We start from the raw sequence: 22,671 nt of genomic DNA, 5'->3' as shown, positions 1-22,671 counted from the left end.
TTTTATTTGATTCTCACCATGTTCAGGAGAGTTCTTGCTTTTCTTCTGAAAGTTAAAAGAATGCCCCAAATCAACCCCTTAATATGTAATACATGGGATCAGTACCCAAGTGTACCTGAATATTTTAATGTATTTCTCTGCTATAAGTAAGCAATACTTCTCAATAAAATATCAAGATGCCTCTGTTCCATGGGAACATCATCATTTTAGGATGATTAAAGAGAAAACTTCAGAGCCTCATCATTAGGGAGCTTGTTATTTAAAAACTTTCCCCCACTACACAAGTGAAACCAGCTTTAATACGATAACAAAACAAAGGAAAATACAAAAATGTGTGAAAAATCTTTTAATGTTGGATTATCTTCTTACATTTTCCCACTTCTTTTGACTTAACGTACAAATGTTCCTTTATTATAAACATAAATAGTTCTTTAAGATTATTCTCGTAAGCGTAACACGCTGATTTAGCCATTTGCTTAGCTTTTACCATTGTGGTTCTTTGAAATTTTTCTTTGTAACTGATGCGATGAACTGGGAGATGACAGATGTATATATGCATTTTAAGCATATTCCTCAGTTTCATTCTCCCAAATCAAAGGTTCTGAGCAGTTTTAAGTATTGTTACTTTGACATTGCTTATCAAAACTGTTACCGAAATCTACACCCCTCTACATCAATTCAGAGACACGCAATAGCATACATCTTTAAATCTATGTCCAGCCACGTTCATTTTATAAATTCAGAAGCCGTGAGATCTGAATCTAGAACCCAGATCCGCGGATTTCCAGTCGATTTCTCCCCGGATTCACTTGGGCTGGCCATTCAGCAGTTGGGCCCACATTTCGGGACGCGTGGGACGCACCAGCAGAGCTTCTGCTCTCTGGACTCTACACTGCTCTCGCCTGCTCGCCCAGTTCCCGGGGGACGCCAAGCACCTCGCAGGTTGGAGAAGCGTAGAAGTCACCCGCCTCCACCATTAGCCGACACTAGGCTGTGCGCCTGTCCGCCCCACCAGGCCACAGGGTCGCAAACCGGAAACCGGAAACGACGAAGTTCGCGGAAGCGCCCGGAGTGTCTCCCCCAGCGGCACCGTCCCGCGCCGCACGCGAGGCCGTCTTTCAGCCCCGACCTATCGATCGAGGAAGCCGCGCTGTGGGGCTTCTCCGGCTCAGGCTCTGCAAAGCCCAGGATCCCGCTCTAGGTGTCCGTGACGAACGCCAGACCGAGCGCCTTCACCATCCCCACAAATCCCGAGCGGGCGCGGGATAGGCGGCTACTCAGTGTTCCGCTGGCCAGGCACAACCAGTCAAACGCGGAATTAGGGAGCCAGCGGAGGCCGGCGCGAGCCTGTTGCTCAGCAGGCCGGGCCTGGCTTTGGGCCCGGGCCTCGCCGCCGGGGACTCTGCGCCTGCGCCCGCCCGGCCGCTGCCAGCTCTCCCGGCGCGGCCGCGGTCCCGGCTACAGCGCGCCGCCTGGGTGTCTGGGCGATCCATGGGCAGCAGCGAGGGCCACGATGACAGATTACGGCGAGGAGCAGCGCAACGAGCTGGAGGCTCTGGAGTCCATCTACCCCGACTCCTTCACAGGTGGTACTTCCGCGGCCGCGGCCCGGCAGCCGCCCTGGGGTGGAGTGGGATGGGTCGGAGCCGCCGCGGCCCTCGGTCGCCCAGGCCAGGATGGAGCAGGGGACAGCAAGACCACCTCGCCCACCACTCTGTCAAGTTCTCCCGAAGCATTCAGGCACTTACGAGTAACTCCACGGCAGTTTCCAGTTCTCCGCTCGTTCCCTGAAATCTTAAAAGTCCGGGCGAGGCTGGCGAGGTCCCTGGAGAGTCAGGCCTCGAATTGAGTAGTCGGGGGAACTGTGGTTTCTGTATAACTTACAGCAACCTGAGGTTTAATGAAGTAACACGAAAACAGATATCCCAAGGGGAAGTAATCTTTCCACAGCTACAAAGGTGTCGGTTTTCACGTTTTATTCGGGTAGGAGCTGTTTTTCTTACGATGTTGTTTCTAAGCTTATGGGACTCAGAGTGCTGTTCTCAGCGTTACCCAGAATCAGTTTGAGAGTAGCTTTGTCCCTGAAGTTTGTCGTTTTTCTTTTCTTTTCTCTTATATTTTGGCATTTTGCTGAATGCCCAATGAATGATGTGGCCCAAAATTCAGTTCCACTATAAATTCACAGGTTGTTAGACTTGAAGGGATATTAGACATCATCTAGCCTCTACTCTTGCTGCAAGCAAGGTAATGGAGGCTCAGGAAAGGGAAGGGGCTTGCTTTGGGTGGGCCAGCAAGTTAGCGGCAGGACTAAGAGTCAGTTAGGTCTGAAACTCCTTTCCTGTTCATTAACCTTCAGACGTGGGACTTGGGATCTAGTTCCAGCTGGGATGAGGGGCAGCAGAGGATTGGTTTGCGGGTTAGGCTAATGAAAAATATTGTTGAGAAGTTCATTAGCTGTATTTTAAAGGAAGAGCATCCTGTATGTATTAAGCAGTGCTTCAGGTGATTCTGAAAATGCAGCGAGATAACCGTATCAATGTGGCTTCTCCCACATTACACTCCGTTTTTGAAAAGTGATTTAAAAAAAAGCCAATAAGAACTAGTATAACCTAGATTTGTGTGATTTATGTTCCCTATCCCTTTCTTTGAGTGTTGTCCATCATTGTCAGAATTCAGAGTGTCAGGTATGTTAACTCATTAACTCTTAACTCCTCTCCCATTCATTGTTTAGTGTAGTTTTCTTAGCTCCAACTTTTGACCACTGCTTGCAATGGTAGCATATTTTGTTCTGCTTTGCCAACAGGCAGATGCCTCTCAGCTATCCCTGTATAGCTCCAGTCCTGTTCATGTTCTCTTTCACCAGCAGTACAGCTGTGCTGTGAGGATATTAAGGGGATGAGTGAAGAGGGGTTTGAGAGTGTCATTAACTGGGTGAGTGTGTATGGAGTCTAGCTCCCTTCTCTATCCTTATATATCAATGTCTAAATAAAATAGAATAGAGGGTCGGTCATTTGTTGGATATATTCTTAATTGTGACGTATGGTCATTTCTAGTACATTGGAAATGTAATAGGCATGAATACTGCGTAGGCAGAGATAAGAAAGCATAAGATGTGCTTTTCTTGTCTTGGAACATAAGGTATCCCTCATTAATTAGTGTGCATATAAGCTTTTGTAAAAGTGGTACATTTTTGACCTTAAAACAATCTTACGATTCTTTCAAATTACTAGGCTCTGATATAGCGTGTTTCCCCAAAAATAAGACCTAACTGGAAAGTAAGCCCCAGCATGATTTTTCAGGATGACATCCCCTGAACATAAGCCCTAATGCGTCTTTTGGAGCAAAAATTAATGTAAGACCCGGTCTTATTTTCGGGGAAACACGGCAGTTTAGTATGTACAATTCTTGTCAGATGCAAAAGTGCTTGAAGATTCTGAGCCAGGGTAATAAAAGATAATTTATGAGTCTGTGACGCATGCAAGTATTCTGCAGGATTAGCTGAGCCCATCTGTCTCTAATTCCTATCAGCATTCCTACCAGCTTTGCAATAAATAAATTGAGATGTCGTGATTTTATAGTTCTTCAAGAACTTTGCCTTACTCCTCCTTACCATGTTCTTTATGAAACATCTCAGGGAAAAGGCATTGGACTTTGGAATAAAATGTTTCCATGTTTGATCTTTTGAAATCTTAAGGATTTGCAAGGTTTTTATAGCCTTCCTTTGTGTTGATGATTTCATACTTTTTTTCGTACCAGGTTTAAGAAAGAGAGCTTGTGTGTTTCAGTTTGCAAAGGAACACAAATTGGTCATTTTCTGACTACATTTTAAATCACATGTAATATTAGATTTTTTCATATTAGATTTGGTAAATGCTCAGTGCTGTTGATGAAGGAAGTAGATGACTATTTTTTAAGTAGATGACTGAGTGCTTGACAGAGAAGCCTTTGTTAGCACGTCGTGACTCCTTTGTGCATGCTGGAGGGGCACCGTCCAGCCAGCCCGTGGTCCTAGCCACGTAGACCTAGCCTAACCTCAGAATTGATTGGTTGATATTTGCAAGGAACTGTTGATCCAGTATTGCATTTGTTGTGAATTTAAGAAATCATAATACAGTTTCTTTTTTTTTTTGCCTATTCTGTAGCTTGATTGCACATTGATTCAATCCTCCTAACAACTAGTCTTCCAAAATATAATGGACTCTCCTGATAACACATTCTCCTTTAGTAGTGCTTCTCTTGACAGGGTCCTACTGAGGTAGTAGAATTTGGTTACTTCCTCTTCTGTATCAAAATCTCTGCTTATGGGGAGTTTTATTGGAACAAATTGGTTGGCTTCTGGCTAACCAAAAGTCAAGTTCCCTTAATTCTGTTTGGTCTTACAAAGAGCAGTACATAATCCTGTATCACCTCTAAGTAGAGCCATGAGCATTTAACATTTATAATTGCATCTTAGCGATGGGGCAGAAATCATCTTGCAAAAGCCGTTTTTCTAAGATAGACACTTCCTAAAAATCAAAGGGACTTATTTTAATATGAGCTGTCTGGTTCTTTGTAAAAACCTTAATGTCATTTGTGTGTCCCCTTAGTATACCTTTCAGCTTCTACCTCCGTTGTCTGTGTTCTTGACAAAATCCTTAATTCTGTCCAGTTCACCCTCATCTGCCCCTATAGCACCTAACACTTCTGCCCCTCCACTGGTTCTTTCCACTATGCCCAACAACCTTAGTTTTGTTCTGAAAAGTATTTGATCCACTTACAATGATGGAAATCTAATGTTTTTAGCGAAGGCCGATGCTTCCTCTGCTTACCCCAAATCAGTAGTAATGCATTGAATGGGATTAGTCCTTCATCAAAAGTCAGGAATCATTCATCTTTACAAGTGCAATGAATACACTTCCATCCCTATTTTAGTCACCTCCAAGCTTTGTGATATAATCCCTTTCCATGGTGTGTGTGTGTATGTGTGTGTGTATGTGTATAAACACATTTATTTTTTAATTAGATTCAGCTGTGGCAGAAAACCTCAAATAACAGTGGTTTTAAAAATGTGAAAGTTTATTGCTCTTGTGCATAAAAGGTAGTTGTGTAGTTTTTAGTCCCAGAACTCCTGAGAGACCCAGACTTCTTAGTTTTCTGTCACCTCTAAGATGTAGGCTCTCTCTCTTGGTCATGCTGGCAACATTCCTTTTCCATACAGTAGGATAGCTTAAGGAATGATGGGGAAAAAAAAAAGTAAAAGACAGCATTTCTTAAGGAAATTCCCGGGAAACTGTTAAAGGACTTTATTTGCTTCCATCTCATTTGCTGGAACTCAATCATTTGGTGAGACCTAACTGGGGAAGAGTCTGGGAAATGTAGTCTGTATTCTGGGTGGTCAATATGCTCAGTTAAAAATCGTATAACTGGAAGAAGGGGAAAGTGGATCTTGAGGGATATTGACATCGTTTTTCAGCATCCTTTGTTTGTTGTTCCTGGTGCACAATTTTTTCCCTAATGGCTGCTTGGTATAATGAGTATTATTAGCTCTATGTCCTTAGACAAATCACATTACTTCTCTCTTCCTTATTTTCCATGTCTGTTTAATGAGGAATATGTAATGTAAATACTTTGTAACTGTTAAACAATAGATACTCTTGACTAGAAATTTGCCGTATTCATTGCTGATTCTTCTAATATGACTTCATAATTCCTTGTCTTTATCAACAAACGGTTTTGATTTCCCTTTTCTTCAATTGCATGGGGCCATAGCCACACCTTGGACATGCCATCGTCAAAATTTTGATCTCTAAACTTCCTCTTTCTGTCCATAAACTCTGTAGCCCTACAGTTCTTTCATTCCCATGCTTTTACTTAACATGCCTCTCATGGTTTGATAGTTTATCAGCTTCTTTCTTGTTTATCTTGCCTCCTTATTCTGTCTGGCCCCCAAGGTCAGGCAGTTCAGTGATGTTCTTGCTAGCATCCCCATGTCCTCATTTACCAAATATTTGCCATGTATGATTGTTAAAAGCTCAGTCTATTGGCAAAAGACATCACATAAGTAATTTATAACAGTGTGATGACTTTCATGGAAGTGTGTATAGGATGCAGTTGGAGCATAAGGAGAGGGGAGGGTCTGAGTTGTTTTGGAGAATTGAGGAGTGATGAGTTACGCATGAGACGTGGGGAAGGGGCACAGCATGTGCGGAGCATGACTCTGAGAGAGCAAAACGTGTTCACAGGACAAGTGGCTTGGTATTGCTAGAACGAAGTGAGAAGTGAGTCATGGAAAATGAGACCTGACAAGTAAGCAGGGGCCAGATCACAAAGGGCCTTGTTAGGCATTCACATAAGTTGTTAGGAATTTACCATATGTTCCTACAGGCCAAGGGTTCAGCGCCCATTTTCTCCCCATATAGGTACATAGACATGCACACATTGTAGGTGCACATTGTAGACGCTGCCAGGCAGACTTGGATCTCAACAGTTGGGTGGGTGGCTTTACAAATAAAATAGGTTTTTCTTGAGTGTTTTTAGCATTTTAGGCATGGCTGCTGCAAAAAAAAGCTTTTAATCTCTGGCACTTTTTCCTCCTCTTACTTTTCCCCAAATTTAAGATTCCTTACAAAACTGGTGTTGGTCCTTATTTCTCTCTGCTTTCTCTCTAGTGATCTCATTTAGTCTAATGACTTCAGCTATCAGCTCTCTGTGGATGATCCCAGATTAAATTCAAGCCTAGCTCTCTTTAGCTCCATTTGCTCATTTCTGATTGCATACTCAGTACTTCTAACTGAAACTGTCCTGTGTCCTTCAAATAAGTCATATTTAATTTTTATTTTGTATTTCTTGTTTTTGTTAGTGACACCGCCATCCTCTGCCTATAAATTCAGAATGTCATTCATCACCGTGTTCCCTGCTATTTCCATCACTGCCAACCTAGTTCAGAACCTCATTAACTTTGCTGGGATGATTTCAATAGCTGTCTAGTTTTATCCTGCCCTCAGTGTCATTTCTCTCCTTCCGTTTTATGCCCTGTTGCTAGATTTACCTTCCTATGTTTGGAAATACAATGCTGACCATATTGCTGCTGCTAAAAAAACAAAACCCACTAAAAACCTGTCACTGTCCACAACTAAGCTTTCAACTTTATTTTCATAGGTAGAGCCAATCATATTGTAAAAACTTTATTATAATTTCCTTTCAAGGACTTTTTCATCATGGGCTGGCTTGCCTGAGGCCTATTAAAATGAGTCCAGTGAGTCTTTTATCTTTTCGACAAACACTTTCCTAGTAATCATAGGTGTTCATTATTGCTTCAAGTACTTTTAAACGTCAATTAAAATGAAGTCATCTGTCTTGAAAATTTTATTGATAATGAATATTTATGAAGGCCTCAGAAGTTCCAGAGTAGGAGAATCTGAGTACTTTCCACAGTGACTTCTTCAGAGATCCCCTGGCTCTTTCATTTCGAGAAGAGGCTACTGAGCTGCTACAAACCTTGATAGGGGCTGATGCTTTCCAGGCCCAGAGTGAGGCACAGCAGCTATCATGGGTGTCTTGAATTTTCCTTGTTTCTTCTTCTAATGGTTCTGAATGCAAGATTTGTTTTTGTTTTTCTTCTTTTATTCCATTAGTTTATCTCTTTCATTGAGCCAAAATTTACTGAGTTTCTAGATACTGCCAGGCACTGATCTAGGCGCACTCATAGAGTTTTTATAGTATTCTTGGGAAATAGATAATAAACAGATATATAGTATCAGATAGACATCAGGGTGTAAAATGGTATATAAAGCTTTCTTATTTATGTAATTATTGATTTATGTGCCTTGTTTTACTTAACAGATTGTAAGCAATTTAATGTTTGGATATATGGCCAGTTTTGTAATTCCATGAAAGAAGGCAGAGGCTCAATAATTTGTGAAAGAATAAAGTTTGGTTCTAGAGATGATGTGGGGGAGAGAGAGAGCTAGAAGATACAAACTAACAAATTAATATTTACTATTTGTCCTGGAGATTCTGAGTTATATTTCAGAACATATAAGTATAAAATTTAGTGATGATACTGAGTATTTATATATTAATATAGTTTCTAATAAACATCAAACTCTTTTGTCACTCCATTTGGGAATTTTTTAGAATGTAGTTTTCGTTATATACCCTGTTTCGCCGAAAATAAGACCTAGCCGGACCATCAGCTCTAATGCGTCTTTTGGAGCAAAAATTAGTATAAGACCGGGTATTATATTATATAATACTTACAGTAAAGTAAGACCGGGTCTTATACTAATTTTTGCTTCTAAAGACGCATTAGAGCTGATGGTCCGGCTAGGTCTTATTTTTGGGGAAACACGGTAGGTGGAAATTTTGAATTAAAAGGTAAATTACTTAAGTATTTTAATTGATTTGATAAATCTACAGGAGGGTATCTACTGTAGGTATTTCTTTCCAGATTACAGACATCCCAAGATTTAAATAGAAAATTGATGTATGTGCTTTATCATTTGAATGTTCTGTTCCGTTTGTATTTGTGGAAATGGAAATTCAGGCTAGGGGATCAGTTTCCCCGACTGGGTAGTGATATTTTGCTAATAAGGAAAAGCATCTACCTTAGGAAGCTTCTTAATAACTTAACCTCTGTGTATATTTTCTTGCAGTATTATCAAAAAATCCACACAGCTTCACCATTACTGTGACATCTGAGGCTGGAGAAAATGATGAAAGTAAGTCTAATTAAAAATACTTGTGGTTTTTCTAAACCTCTCAGGAATTTTACTCATTCTGCAGCCATTCTGTGCTGGGCATTGCAGGTGCTAAAGTACTGGTAAGAATCTAGTTTAAGTGTTGTGTGGTTCTAGTTGGTAGTATGATGTAAACATGACTTACAGAGAAATAGAGAGGAAGTCAACAAGATATATTCTGACACAGTAAGCTTAGTTTTTTAAAGTGAGGCAGAAACACAACAATACCCCAGATGGAGAAAGGATAACAGATTTTTGGTCAAAAAAAGACTTTGCATGCACACACATTTCAGTGATTGTGTGGTATTCCATTGAGTGATTGTTATTTTTCCATGACTATTTTTTGTCTTTGGACATTTAGGTTGTTTACTAGACTTTTGCTGTTATAAATTAGGCTGGATAAACATCTGCATGTTTTTTTCTCTCTCTCTTTGAGATGGATATCCTACTGTTATATAAATATATTTGTATAAAACCAGGTAAAACCACTATTATACAACTATAGAACTAAAACATACGCAAATTGAAATAAAGCATCTATAAAACTAATAAATTAATTTAAACTTGGCAGATGTTCGGTGGGGAATATCTGAAGTTCATCTCTACCTTTAGTCCAGTTCAGTTAATATTGTAATTTGATAAAACCATTATGTAAGTTGATGTTAATCCCAAGGATTTTTTTCCCTGTTAAGCTAGTCAACTAAAATTCTGCCATGTGATACCAATTTTAGTGGTATCACTTGATAACTCTAAATCTGGCTTATATAACTGAAAATGAGGTTAGCGTAGAAATAATACTGAAATCTGAATTAAAAGAATGCTGGATACAGTTATTTACATACAGTATATTATACATAGGTAATATTTACATATAGGTATATATATATGTATGATCTAAAAAAAATGAACAACTTTTTACATTTTGTTTAAAATGTAAATATATGCATAGAAGGATACTTTAAAGTGTCCTTTTAAAAATACTTTAAATATACTAAAATGGTAACAGTGATCGTTTCCTGATAATAGGATTATTATTGATTTTATTTTTATCTTAGTGTATTCCTAAATTTTTATGAATATCTATAATGAATATGTATTACATCCTATAGTAGAATGAATAATATTTTTTAAAAAGTTTCTTTTTTTAGCAATAAAATTAGAAACATGTTAAGAAAAAAAGAAAAATGCCAAAAGATACGGTATTTCTTACTGACCTAACACTTAATCTTTCTTACATCCATTGACTCATAAAAATACTGTGTTGACATCCTACACAAAAATTAAAACAAAATAGCAAACCAGCGGCACATTTTAAGAGAAATCTAGATTTGAGTTAAAATCATCCAAATCAGGAGGTTTTAATAATTAAAATGTAAATTTTAATTATTTAAGAAAGGCGAAATCTAGACAAAGGATCATCATGGCTAATAAGTTTTAACAGAAAATGTGTATTATGTCAGCTTAGTTGCAAATTACTTAGTGGAACTGAGAATTCACTAGGCTGGGCTGCAGGGCGATACCTTGTACTGATGTGCCTGCCTATAAGAATCTCACTCCAATAGTGAGACAAGTGTGAGATCTGTCAATTGGCACAGGCCAAAAGAGTGAGTGGGAATATGTAGATGAGTCAAGTTTAAAGTTTCTCAGACAACATCTCAAAGTGTCCAATTCAAAACTATGTCATTCAGCAACCCCTTATCAGTCCAATGCTGTCATTGTACAGACAGAAACATAGACTCCAGTACTATAGCCAGACCTGCACTGGGAACTCTGTCTAGTAGAGGCCTGAAAATGAGCCTCAGACAGTACTTTTTCTATTATATCTGGTACCTTTTGTTCATCTTAAGGAGGGTTTTTTAATGAGTGGCTTGTATCCATCCTCTTTCTCAGAATTGCAATATGGTAGAATACCAATAAGTAGTAAATGTATTTCATGTGTTAGAAGTGATTTTTGGTATACCCATGATTTTCACTTTTCTTTGTGGTATGTGTTGTTCATATTAGTGATTTTCTGTCTGGTCTCGTAGTAACCTTGTTTTTCTTTGCTGCAAAATCTGCTGTGCTGCTTTTCATTGACACATTGTAAATTAATTACTGATTCAACCAAGATGTGGACTTCTCCATACTTTACATTTTAAGGTATTCATATCAAACTCTTATCTTGTGTCTTTAGCTGTCCAGACTACTCTCAAGTTTACATACAGTGAAAAATACCCAGATGAAGCCCCCCTTTATGAAATATTCTCCCAGGAAAATCTAGAAGATAATGATGTCTCAGGCATTTTAAAATTATTAGCACTACAGGTAAGGAAATAACTTTTGTAATCGCATTATTTTATTAGCCTTAAGTATTATACATTAATTTCAAGAGTCAGAAAATGCTATTAAATATATATCAGTAGTATATGAACAAGCAGAATTATATATATATATATATATATATATATATATATATATATAGTGTATACTTGTATATATGTATTCACAAAGCATCTTTATTTTTGTTTCCCACTGTACCTTTAAACTTTGAGTAAGAGAAGTTGTCCCTGTACCCCTGTTTGAATCTCAGTCAGCCCCATGACTTTTAGATGATAAGCAGTCTGGTAGGTACTTTGAACTATAAATACAGCTTCGATTTGGTTCTCAGACTAGCCAGTCCCCTGTGCAGTTAAAAATTCTAACTAAACAAAATGAAAACTTCCAGCCTCTGACCTGCTGCAGGCTAGTGGCCTACAATCTGGGAAGAGAACTGGTGATTGTTTTTTTCCCTGTCTCTCTTCCCTAAACTTACAAACAGCAATGATGGTGTGTAACTCCTCTAAGAGGGGAGGTTATGTGGAAATAAACATGGGCATTGGAAAGTTTTTATTTGGCCAGTTCTGTGGTGGGATGGGCTACCCACAGTCTGGGTATTTAAATCTGTCTCTTGCTTGGGTAGAGAGTTTCCATGGGTTCTTCAGAGTAGGATGTAGGGAGGTCAAGTAAAATCTTCACCACCTTAAAATCAGAAGTCCTAGTTTTGTTTGTTTGTTCTAAGAAGAATTGACAGGAAGCATGTCTCTACTTTAAATATAACTTGTATATTTTAAGGTCTATTGGTTTTTTGAATGCTGATATTTTTAAAATACCTGGACCTATTAGAGAATGGAGAGTGAAAGAAGATATATATCAAGCTGATCCTGAGCCCTGTTCACTCTGTTACCCAGTATGAAATTATACTAATTCTATTATCATTTGGCATAAAATGCTTCCTTTAAAAACATTGCAGAGAACCTGAGACAATGTGCTATATTCAGTCAGTCATATATTTAATATGTTATTTGATCTGAGTGATTTTTTTCTATGCATTTTATATTTTATTCATACTCAAACTCCTTCCTTTCCAAAAGAAAGTTTTAATTTCTTTCTAATTCTTACATGAGATCAGATGTATTGAGGGAATATTTGTAGTTTTTCTCTCAAAATAGTTGTATTAATTTTTAATTATCAAAATATAAATTCATGTTACAAAATATTCAGAGAAAACAGGAAATAATGAAGAAGAAAATAAAGATTACTCTTAATCTCACCAATCAGGTAAAACTGCCTATTAACATTTTGATGTGATATAGTTCCAGACTGTTTTTCTTATGCTTATATTCAGAGTCCCTCTCTTTCACCCCTAGTTAGATCAATACATCATGTTTTATAACATCCTTTTTTTCACATAACAGTATAGGAGTGGGCATCTTTCCATTTTAGTAAACATGTGAATCATTATTTTTAGTAACTGCATAAAATGTCACTGTAAGTATGTGTAATTACACATATCCTTTCTGAAACAACTTCAAATTATTTCTCATTTTTGCCTGTTTTGCTATATAATTCTTTGAACATTCTTACGTATCACTATTTGCAAATCCTTACCGCAGAGTCTGCATTGAATCTCTAATACCTGGCACACTGTAGACAATCAAATATATATTTTTTTAATTTAAAGAATTAATTACTGATGAGTGTACTAGTCCGGTGTTAGAAGTACGTAGCTTAAACGGTATGCATACTTAATTTCGTACACATTTCGTACACATTTCAAATTGACCTTCAAAATGGTTGTGCCAAGTTAGGATCTCACTATAGCCTTTGAAGGTGTCTGCCCACATTTGCTAACACTAGATAGTTTGATTTAGAAAGAAAACGATGACAAAGATGAAAATACTATATTCATAATTTGAAATTCTTTAATTATATAGTAATGTGGATATCTTTTCATATGACTTCTAGTTATATAGTTTCCACATGAATGACTTGCTTGGCTTTCCTATTGGAATACTTCACTTTTTAAAAAGAGATCCTACTGGGATTTATTTTTGAAATGTATCAAGCATTAAGTGACCAAGACAGACACCATCCCCCCTCTCACAGATTTTATATACTCTGGTGAGGAATACAGACTAGCAAATTGAATATCATTATTCTGTGTGAGAAATGTTATGATGGGTGAGGCACGGGAGAAGCTTCCAAGAGGAAGCTGAGACCTGAAGAAAGAGTTTGCCAGGCAGTAAAGGGAGTAGAAGAGTTTCAGGGTAGATGAATAAGCTGTTAAGAGGAATGAAAGTGAGAGAGAAGAGATCATTATTTCCTTTAAGAACTTCTAGTCATACTAAATTACTTGAGCTTAGAATTTGAGGTCGGTGGTTATATGTGATGGAATTAAAGATGTTCATTCCTAAAGGGTCTTCTAAACTGTTTAAAAAGTATGCTCTCATTCCTGATTGTTTTGGGAAGCTATGAGGGGTTTTGTGTGTGTGTGTTGAATGGTCAGAAAAGTTGATATCAAGGGTGACAAGACCAGAGTATTTTAAGAAGAGCAGTTAGGGAGTTCTTGTAATATTCCAAGTTGAAGATGATGGTGTCCTGATGACAGTGTTAATGGAGAACAGTAGGTGAACTTAAATGATATCTAAGAATTAGATATCTAAGGCTGTTACTGTACTAAATACTACAGGCAGTTGTAACACAGTTTGTATATACAGTATTTGTGTATCTAAACATAGGAAACATACAATAAAAATATAGTATAAAAGTTAAAAAATATACCTGTTAGGGTACTTACAAGAATGGAGCTTGCAGGATTGGAGGTTGCTCTGGGTAAATCAGATAAAAGACAGTGATCGGGCCTGGGATGGGATGGGAATGTTCCAGTTGGGTGGATGATAGTGTGATTCTCTGAGATGGAGAACTTAGGTATAGGTTTTGTGGAGAAGATGATGGTTTCCGTGTTGAGGTTCCTGTGGGACATCCAAGTCACTGTCCAGTGGGCAGTTTTCATATGGGTTTGGCACTCAGGAGAGAGGTTTGTTTAGAGTCACATTTAGGCTGGTTAGCATGGAAACACTACAGAGAAGCTCCACTGAAGAGGATTACAGGAGCTAGCTTGAACCCTAGTACCCATGGAGGGCCCAGGGGATGAAATACCCACTCGAGTGCTGCTGAGGAGAGCCCTGTCAAAGGAATGCTTGGAAATCTCTTCTAGGACAGAGATTCTGGCTAGCGTATTTTGGATATGTTTTTTTTTTTTTTGTCTGCTTCCTTGGAAATGTATCTTATTTCTGTAGATAAACAAGATAATCTTGTTTTAGTTTATTCTGCCTTCAAATGAATAAGTTCCAAATAGCTTTTGAATTATATCCTTTTCATGAGACAGAGATGCTTTTATATTTTGTTTTAAACCATTTCAAATCAAAAGAAAAAATGGTAGATAAAGATAAATCACAAAAGTACCTACATTTTTTATTATTGTATTATGTTAGAAAATCACTTTAGCCTCAAAGTTAAGTTCATTGTCACAACTCTTAAAGTACCCAGAAGGAACTAAAATAATGAAAACATGCTAGAGAACTGATGTTACTAGCAACTGTAGGAAAGGTTTTCTGAATTCTACCTACATTTATAATTATTAAACAGAATTTACTGAAATACCTGTTTTAGGTTGGACATAGCAAATTACATAACATTTTAAAGTTAAGAATTATTATTTATATATAATGCTCAATTCTTAAATGATCACTTAATCCAATGTCAGAACTTACAGCGTGTAACTGAATTAGTAATCATATTATAAATGTATGGAGTTCAGTTATTATGCTGAAACATTTTTTTATTGGTTAGTTGTTTTAATTTTTTCTGAGAAGTGTGCTTTTCACTACAACCTTGTTTTTGTTGTTGTTACATAGGCAGAGGAAAACCTTGGAATGGTGATGATCTTTACTTTAGTGACAGCTGTGCAAGAAAAATTAAATGAAATAGTAGATCAAATAAAAACTAGAAGAGAAGAAGAAAAGAAACAAAAAGAAAAAGAAGCAGAAGAAGCCGAAAAGGTATATTAAAAGCTATGTTTTATTTCGCTATTCCTTAAGCCTGGTTTTTTTGGTTGTTTTGTTTTTTGGAAATTTCATTAATTTTTTTGGAAGTAATAAAAATAAAAGTAAATTTTAGTAAAGCTTTTACTAAGAAAAATTTTAGAAGTCCCTCTTTTACTTGGTTGCATAGCACAAGTAATGATTAATAATCAGTTAATAAGGTTTAGTAAAGTTCATGCAGGTAAGATCAAGAAATATAAATTATTTCACTTATGGTATATAGTTTGGAATTATAAAGCCCTCACCAGAATTTTTAAATATAGTTAGGCATAGCTTAACAGATAAATGTTCTAAGAAATGCATCATTAGGTGATTTCATCATTGTGTGAACATCATGAGTCCACTTACACAAACCTAGAGATAGTCTAGCCTGCCACACGCCTGGGCACTTACGGTATGGCCTGTTGCGCCTGGGCTGCAAGCCTCTACACCGTGTTACTGTACTAATACTGCAGGCAGTCGTAACACAGTTTGTGTGTACAGTATTTGTGTATGTAAACATAGGGAAGGTACAATAAAAATATGGTATAAAAGATAAAAAATCTACCTGTGTGGGACACTTACTGTGACTGGAGCGTGCAGGACTGGAAGTTGCTCTGGGTGAGTCAGTGAGTGAGTGGGGAGTGAATGTGAAGGCCTAAGACATCACTGTCACTACCGTAGACTTTATAAACACTGTGCACGCAGGCTACACTAAATTTATAAAATAACATGAGATTAAATCAAGCATAAGAGCAAATGATGTAATCAAGAGATGCAGTAAACATGAGATGTATGAGGTTGCTGCCAGTGAAACATGGCACACTGTGTTATAGCAAACTTTTTTATTTTTATGAGTAGAAAGAATATGTTATAAAATAATGATAAATGGGACAGTATCTAGTAAGCACATAAGCCAGTAACATAGTTGTTTATTATCATCATCAAGTGTGTACTGTACATAATTGTATGTGCTGTATTTTTATACGACTAGTAGCACAGTGTGTTTGCTTACACCAGCATCACCACAAACACACAAGTAACACATTGCCCTGTGTTGTTAGGGCAGCTACAACATCACTAGGCGAGAGGAATTTTCCCATTCCATTGTAATCTTATAGGACCGCCATCTTATAGGCGGTCTGTCGTTGACCAGACATTATTATGTAGCACATGACTGTATTTACTAAGGTAAAGAAAACCTCAGAGTCTGAAATGAAGTGAAAAGATAAGCTACATACTAGTGTTGTAAATTGATGCGTGTTGAAAACATTAATACTGACAGCAACAATTTTCTTCTTAAGGGTGAGTAGCAATGGAGATACGTTGCATATTATTTTTGATTTGTGTAATAAAAATAAAAAATGGACTCGTCCAGAGCAAAATGCCTAAAACTAGTGAGAGTAGCCAGTGCAGGCAAAAATCACATTAAATATTTCAAAACTTGAAAAAGCTTTTCTGTGTTTTACCTAGATCATTGGGCTTTAGTTTTTAAACTGTTGTCTCATTTATCTGGTGACGTGTCTTTTTTATTTTCTAAGCAATTATTTCATGGCACTCCTGTTACAATTGAAAATTTCTTAAGTTGGAAGGCCAAGTTTGATGCAGAACTCTTGGAAATTAAAAAGAAACGAATGAAAGAAGAAGAACAAGCAGGAAAAAATAAATTAAGTGGTATGACTCCCCTATCTGTTCCCCCCAAACTTTTCTGCGTTGCTTCTTATATAGCAAGAGAATCATTTGGACAGATTTCTATGAGAAAATAATATACTTAGGCATGTATGACAGAAAGAGAAAGCATTTTCTACTTGATGATGTATCTTCGCACGTAATTGTAATGCATATTTATGGATTATCTTTGATCTGAATATCGCAGTGGATAGATTTTAAGATACAGCTACCATGACTTTCAGGATCATAAGCCTTAGAAGTGACAGAATCAAATCCATTTGTTTTTCTAGGACTCTTAAGGCAGATTGGGTTGTCACTTGGTCTATTTTAATGCAAATGCATTTCATATGCCTTTTAGCTGAGTTCAAAAATTTCTTGAAATTCACAGTAAAACAGATTTTCAGACTTCTTTTCTTGGGTTTTTATACTTTTTAAAGGGTTGTAGAGAAGATGGGGGAAACCATGCTGTTCAAATTAAACATATTTCTTTTTTTTAGGGAAACAGCTATTTGAAACAGATCATAATCTTGACACATCTGATATCCAATTCTTGGAGGATGGTAAGATAATAGAATTCCATCTGTACATATTGTTTCTTATATTAAACCATGAAAATCAGAGTGATAACTTAATGTAAATCTTTCCTCCCAAGGGTGTAAAGAAATACATTTTGAAGGATAAATTGTAATGTTTGATCAATTTATACATTGAACTATAGCAATGTATTCTTTAAAGTTTTCTGATAAACTGAAGCAAAATCGAAGATAGCAATAGATAAACAATTGTGGTCACATTACCCTCTCACAACTAGTAAACCAAGCTATTGTGACTTAGGTGATCTGTTTTCTTCAGATTTCTAGTATCATACATCTATGGAAACTATATTCCATGGTGTGTCATAGAACTTTATAAAAACCTGAGATCTGGAACTCCCCTTGCCCACTAACACAAAATCTTACTTTTCATACCACTCTTGCTCTCTTTGGGGTATCTAGTTCCTTATGTTTTCTTTCTTCTCCTTTTTATTCTAACTCTGCCCTCTTTCAGACTTCCATCTATGGATTATCCGTCCATCCATCCACAAGTATTTATTGTACCTCTGCTACTATAAGCCAAGCACTCCCCTGGCCATTGAGGATACAACAGAGAACAGCTTAGAAAAATTCCCTGCCCTCATGGAGCTTATGGCATACATCTGTTTCTTAAACTGTGCTTCATACTGTTGCACCTTCAGTAGCGCCCTACATACTCGTAGAATTCTGCACGTCATTTGTTAGCCTTCTGTCATGCCCATGTTGCCAGTTGGGGATCCTCTAGCATCTGGCCTTTCAGCCTTGTCCCGGGACTATCTGCTGGAGAATGCTAAGAAGCAGTGTTGATGTGGCCGCTGTTACATCATGCTTCTTAACCTTAGCTGTGCCCTTACCGACATTCCACATTTTTTAAGTGTGTCTTACTGTATTCTGGCTCCAAGATTTTCATAGTCTCAAAACAAACAAAAACCAGCAAGGATGTCCTCATCTATCTCCTTCTCACTTTAAGGGCTCATTTAACCTCCTATTTTGATGAGAAATTCTAGATCCAAAAAACTTTGTTTCACTCTCTCTTGCACTTTAGAAGTTTTACTATCTTCACTCGTTCTTGACTTCTCTATGCTAGTGCATCAGGTATCTCCTTATATCTAATAACTTACCAAAGACTGTCTGTTGCGTCTGCCACTGAAATGTCTTCTGAACTCTTTCCTCCTGATTTGAAGATTTGTCATTTTTCACCTGGACTTTTGTGGTAGGTTCTTAAATTGTCTCCCTGTATCAGTCTCTTCCTCTTTCTAGTGACCTTACCTACTCTATAGCCACCACCTCTGTGGTGGTGTTTCCAAACCCTGATTTAATTATGACTTTTCTCTCCTTAAAATCCTTCGATGGTTGTCTACTGCTTAGAGGACAAGGTTGACCCACGCAGTTCTTCAGTCTAGTCTTTATCTGTGTTATCTCCAGATGTTTTTCTTCAAGAATCTTGTGTTCCGGTTAGAAGTACTCAAGATCTTAGCTTTTCTCTCGGCCTTTGCATGTACTTCTACCTAGAATTACTTCATTCTGTCCCCCTTTCTTCTCGGTGGATTCAAATTTATCCTAAAGATATTTCAGAGGTCATCTGCTCTGTGAAGCCTTCACTACCTCTCTCAGCAGAGCCAATCGTTTTTTGGCCTGGACTTGGAAAATTGTATTTTATTACTGAACTGCTCATACGTGTGAAGCAAGACTCATTTTCATTGAGTTGAATGTCAGTGGGCTAGAGTTGGGGGAGGAAGCTGAACAATTTTGGGTGAAATTAAGAGTACTGTAATATCCTACCTTTATGTATTGCAGACAAACTGAAGGAAGAGTGAAGATGTTTAACGCAAAGCCCGGGTATTGTGCCCGCCAGGGCTTAGATAACTGGGCATCTTGGAAAGGCATACGATTGGTTATGAGGGGAACTGGGTGACAGTGAAGATCAAGTTAAATCTGTCACTTAAATAACAAGTACAGCTGAGCTTTAATGATGTACATGTCTGCCACTATTGTGTTCTGGTATGGGGCCATGGTCAGTGGTAGTCAACTTTGTACAATCAGGACATATCATCATTGTCTTCAGCTTACCACATGCCACATCATAAATAATTCATTCTACACGGCTTTTTAATAACTGGATTTTTTAGACTAGGAACTGGAAGCATGAAGTTGTTCTTAAAATGTGTGAGTCTCTGCTAACCAACAGACCATTGTCGGTATAATTTGCAGCAGTTAGGGTTTCATCACTTGCACCTCCCACGCACAGGTAGAAGTTTCTGCTTGGTGCTGCCAGTAGTTGTGCTTTGATTCCTTACTGGAGAACTGAAAGTGAAATCTTGTCTTTTGCAGCTGGAAACAATGTGGAAGTGGATGAGTCTTTGTTCCAGGAAATGGATGACTTGGAGCTGGAGGATGATGAGGACGATCCAGACTACAGTCCTGCTGAGCCAGAGAGTGACTTGACTGACTAATGGACTGTCCCGTCTGCAGAGAGGCGCGACTGCCACAGCATCTGTGGCTATGCTGAGAGGGTGTTGATGTTCCTTTCTTTTTTTCTAAGAAAAAATAATTTTCAGGAGAATATTCTTCTGATGCCTTTCATCATTGAACTTAATAAACTGACCTTAATGTTTCAAATATAAGATGTTCAATTCCTCTTATTGGTAGGAAGCAGGAAAAATAATTAAAATCATATAATGTTGGAGAGAGACCTGCCTGTCACTCCAGACATGAATATAGGCTGCTACTGTTGCTCAGGTGTGGTTTTTATACAAGGAACTGGAATAACTCAGAACTTCTGTGGTGGTTTTCGGATTCTAAGTGTTGTCATTTGTCTAGAGTATTACAAGACTGAGGTGATTAGAACATTAAACCTTGTGCATTCTAGCCTTCAGGCATGATAAATTGAAGTCTTAACAAAACCAGAAGCCCATATTATAGTCAGGAGAAAGTGGACTTTAGTCCTGTGGTAGTGCCATCTGTGGAATTGTTACAAGGGGTGCACTTTAGGCCCTTCTCAGTTGAGGTTAATAAACACTGAGCCTCAGTCTGAATTTTAAAACAGTGAAATCTCATGCTAGTGACTTGGGACTGTAGTGCCCACTCCTGATGAAGAACCACGGTCCTACTGTTGTGGAGTCATGTGTTGTGATGTTCCCCTGGTTTCTAATTACCCATCGTGAAGGGGTCTGAATTCTTGGTGTTGGACACTGTCAACAAGAGAACCACATTCACATCTGTGCACTTATGAGACATTCAGAATAATTTGGAATGATTGACGGGGATTCCAGGTAGGACCCAAGCTTCATCCAAGTTGTTATCCAGTCACTGCAATTTTGCAGGATTGAATCTTAACGACAATGAGAAATGATTTGTGCTATTGCAAATAGCTGGCTCCATTTAAAAGTACGTCTCCCATACGCATAAACACAGCAATATTAATCGCACATTTATTTTTGCAGTCAGACCTTATGATTAAAATCAAATACTTGAAGACAAAGCTATCATTGAGGAATTTAATACTTTTCATAGACTTCATCTCAGACCAGTGAAAGGGAATGGCAGCCATGTTCAGCATTTCTTATTTTTTAGTTTCAAGTGTTGAAAACATGATTAAACATATGCAACCCTCACCAAGTAATAATCCCCACAAGTCTACTTCATATATAGCTATTATAATACCATTGACTACATTACCTATGCTATATTTTACCTACCATAACTATGTATATATATATATATATATATATATATATGTATGTATACACATGTATAATTATAGTTGACAATATTATTCTACATCAATTTCAGGTGTACAGAGCAGTGGTCAGCATCTACACAATCTAGTGATCCCCCGGTAAATCTAGTACCCATCTGACACCGTATGTAATATTTACAACATTATTGATTATATTTCCAATACTGTATTTCACATCCCTATGACAACCTTGTGAGTAACAATTTGTACTTCCTAATCCCTTCACCTTCTTCCCCCACCCGCTCCCATCTAGCAGCTATCAATTTTTTCTGTATATCTCTGAGTCTATTTCTATTTTGTTCTGTTATTTATATTCCACATATAAGTGAGATCATATGGTATTTGTCTTTCTCAGTCTGACTTATTTCATTCGGCATAATATCCTGTAGGTCCATCCATGTTGTAAATGGTAAGATTTCATTCTTTTTTATGGCAGAGTAATATTCCATTGTATAAATGTACCACATCTTCTTTATCCAATCATCTACTGATGGGCATTTCAGTTGTTTCCATATATTGGCTATTGTGAATAGTGCTGCAGTGAACATGCCGTGCATATATTTTTCGAATTGGTGTTTTGGATTTCTTTGGATAAATACCCAGAAATGGAATTGCTGGGTCATATGGTAGTTCTATTTTTAATTTTCTGAGGAGCCTCCATACTGTTTTCCATAGTGGCTGCACCAATTTGCAATCCCACCAACAGTGCATGAGGATTCCCTTTTCTCCACATCCTTGCCAACACTTGTTTTTTGTTGATTTATTGATGATAGCCATTCTGACAGGAGTGAGGTGGTATCTATCTCACTGTGGTTTTTATTTGCGTTACTCTGATGATCAGTGACGTTGAGCATCTTTTCATATGTTGGCCATCTGTATGTCTCTTCATCTCCTCTGCCCATTTTTTAGTTGGGTTGTTTGTTTTTTTAGTATTGAGTTGTATGAGTTATTTAAATAAATTTTGGATATTAACCCATTATCAGATGTATCATTGGCAAATACTTTCTCCCATTCAGTAGGATGTCTTTCTGTTTTGTTGATGGTTTCCTTTGCTGTGAAAAGGTTTTTAGTTTGATGTAGTCCCATTTGTTTATTTTTTCTTTTGTTTCCTTTGCCCAAGAGGATATATCAATAAACATATTACTAAGGTTAATGTCTGAGAGTTTATTTCTTATACTTTCTATTAGGAGTTTATGGTTTCAGGTCTTACATTTAAGGCATTAATCCATTTTGAGTTTATTCTTGTATATGGTGTAAGGAGGTGGTCCAGTTTCATTTTTTGCATGCATCTGTCCTGTTTCCCCAGCACCATTTATTAAATAGACTATTTTTAGCCCAATGTAAATTCTTGTTTCCTTTGTCTAGATAAATAACCACATAGGCATAGATTTTGGGGGTCTTTATTCTGTTCCATTGATCTATGTGTCTGTTTTTATGCCAGTACCATCCTGTTTTGTGTAGTATAGATTTGTAGTATAATTTGATATCAGGTAGGATGATACCTCCCACTGTTCTTATTTCTCAGGATTGCCATGGCTATGCGGAGTCTTTTGTGGTTCCATATAAATGTTAGGATTATTCTAGTTCTGTGA

At 37.5% G+C, this 22,671-nt stretch overlaps 1 protein-coding gene across 2 annotated transcripts; it reads left to right on the top strand.

The window, feature by feature from the left end:
- The first annotated feature begins 1,057 nt into the window (after nucleotides 1–1,057).
- Nucleotides 1,058–22,232, top strand: RWDD1 (RWD domain containing 1). 2 transcript variants are annotated; one of them, XM_019741374.3, is made up of 8 exons: nucleotides 1,328–1,586; nucleotides 2,804–2,931; nucleotides 8,634–8,699; nucleotides 10,891–11,021; nucleotides 14,933–15,076; nucleotides 16,639–16,771; nucleotides 17,266–17,328; nucleotides 19,672–22,232. In XM_019741374.3, the coding sequence occupies exons 5-8, from the start codon at nucleotides 14,951–14,953 to the stop codon at nucleotides 19,791–19,793; spliced, it is 444 nt and encodes a 147-aa protein (XP_019596933.1). In that variant the 5' UTR covers nucleotides 1,328–1,586; nucleotides 2,804–2,931; nucleotides 8,634–8,699; nucleotides 10,891–11,021; nucleotides 14,933–14,950; the 3' UTR covers nucleotides 19,794–22,232. The 2 variants fall into 2 exon arrangements, with proteins under 2 accessions (XP_019596932.1, XP_019596933.1); XM_019741373.3 differs by lacking the exon at nucleotides 2,804–2,931 and having other exon boundaries at nucleotides 1,058–1,586.
- Nucleotides 22,233–22,671: the final 439 nt, after the last annotated feature.

Source organism: Rhinolophus sinicus, chromosome 2, assembly GCF_057876585.1.
Source record: "Rhinolophus sinicus isolate RSI-liver-muscle chromosome 2, RSI-T2T, whole genome shotgun sequence".
NCBI classification, from domain to species: domain Eukaryota; kingdom Metazoa; phylum Chordata; class Mammalia; order Chiroptera; family Rhinolophidae; genus Rhinolophus; species Rhinolophus sinicus.
This window is presented reverse-complemented; position numbering and strand designations above follow the sequence as displayed.

Excerpts from the sequence above, each read along its gene's own strand:
- RWDD1 (XM_019741373.3), top strand. The coding sequence starts at position 1,514 with ATGACAGATTACGGCGAGGAGCAGCGCAACGAGCTGGAGGCTCTGGAG. Across the intron at positions 15,077-16,638 it reads AAGCAGAAGAAGCCGAAAAG|CAATTATTTCATGGCACTCC; the intron begins GTATATTAAAAG and ends TTATTTTCTAAG. Across the intron at positions 17,329-19,671 it reads TATCCAATTCTTGGAGGATG|CTGGAAACAATGTGGAAGTG; the intron begins GTAAGATAATAG and ends TGTCTTTTGCAG.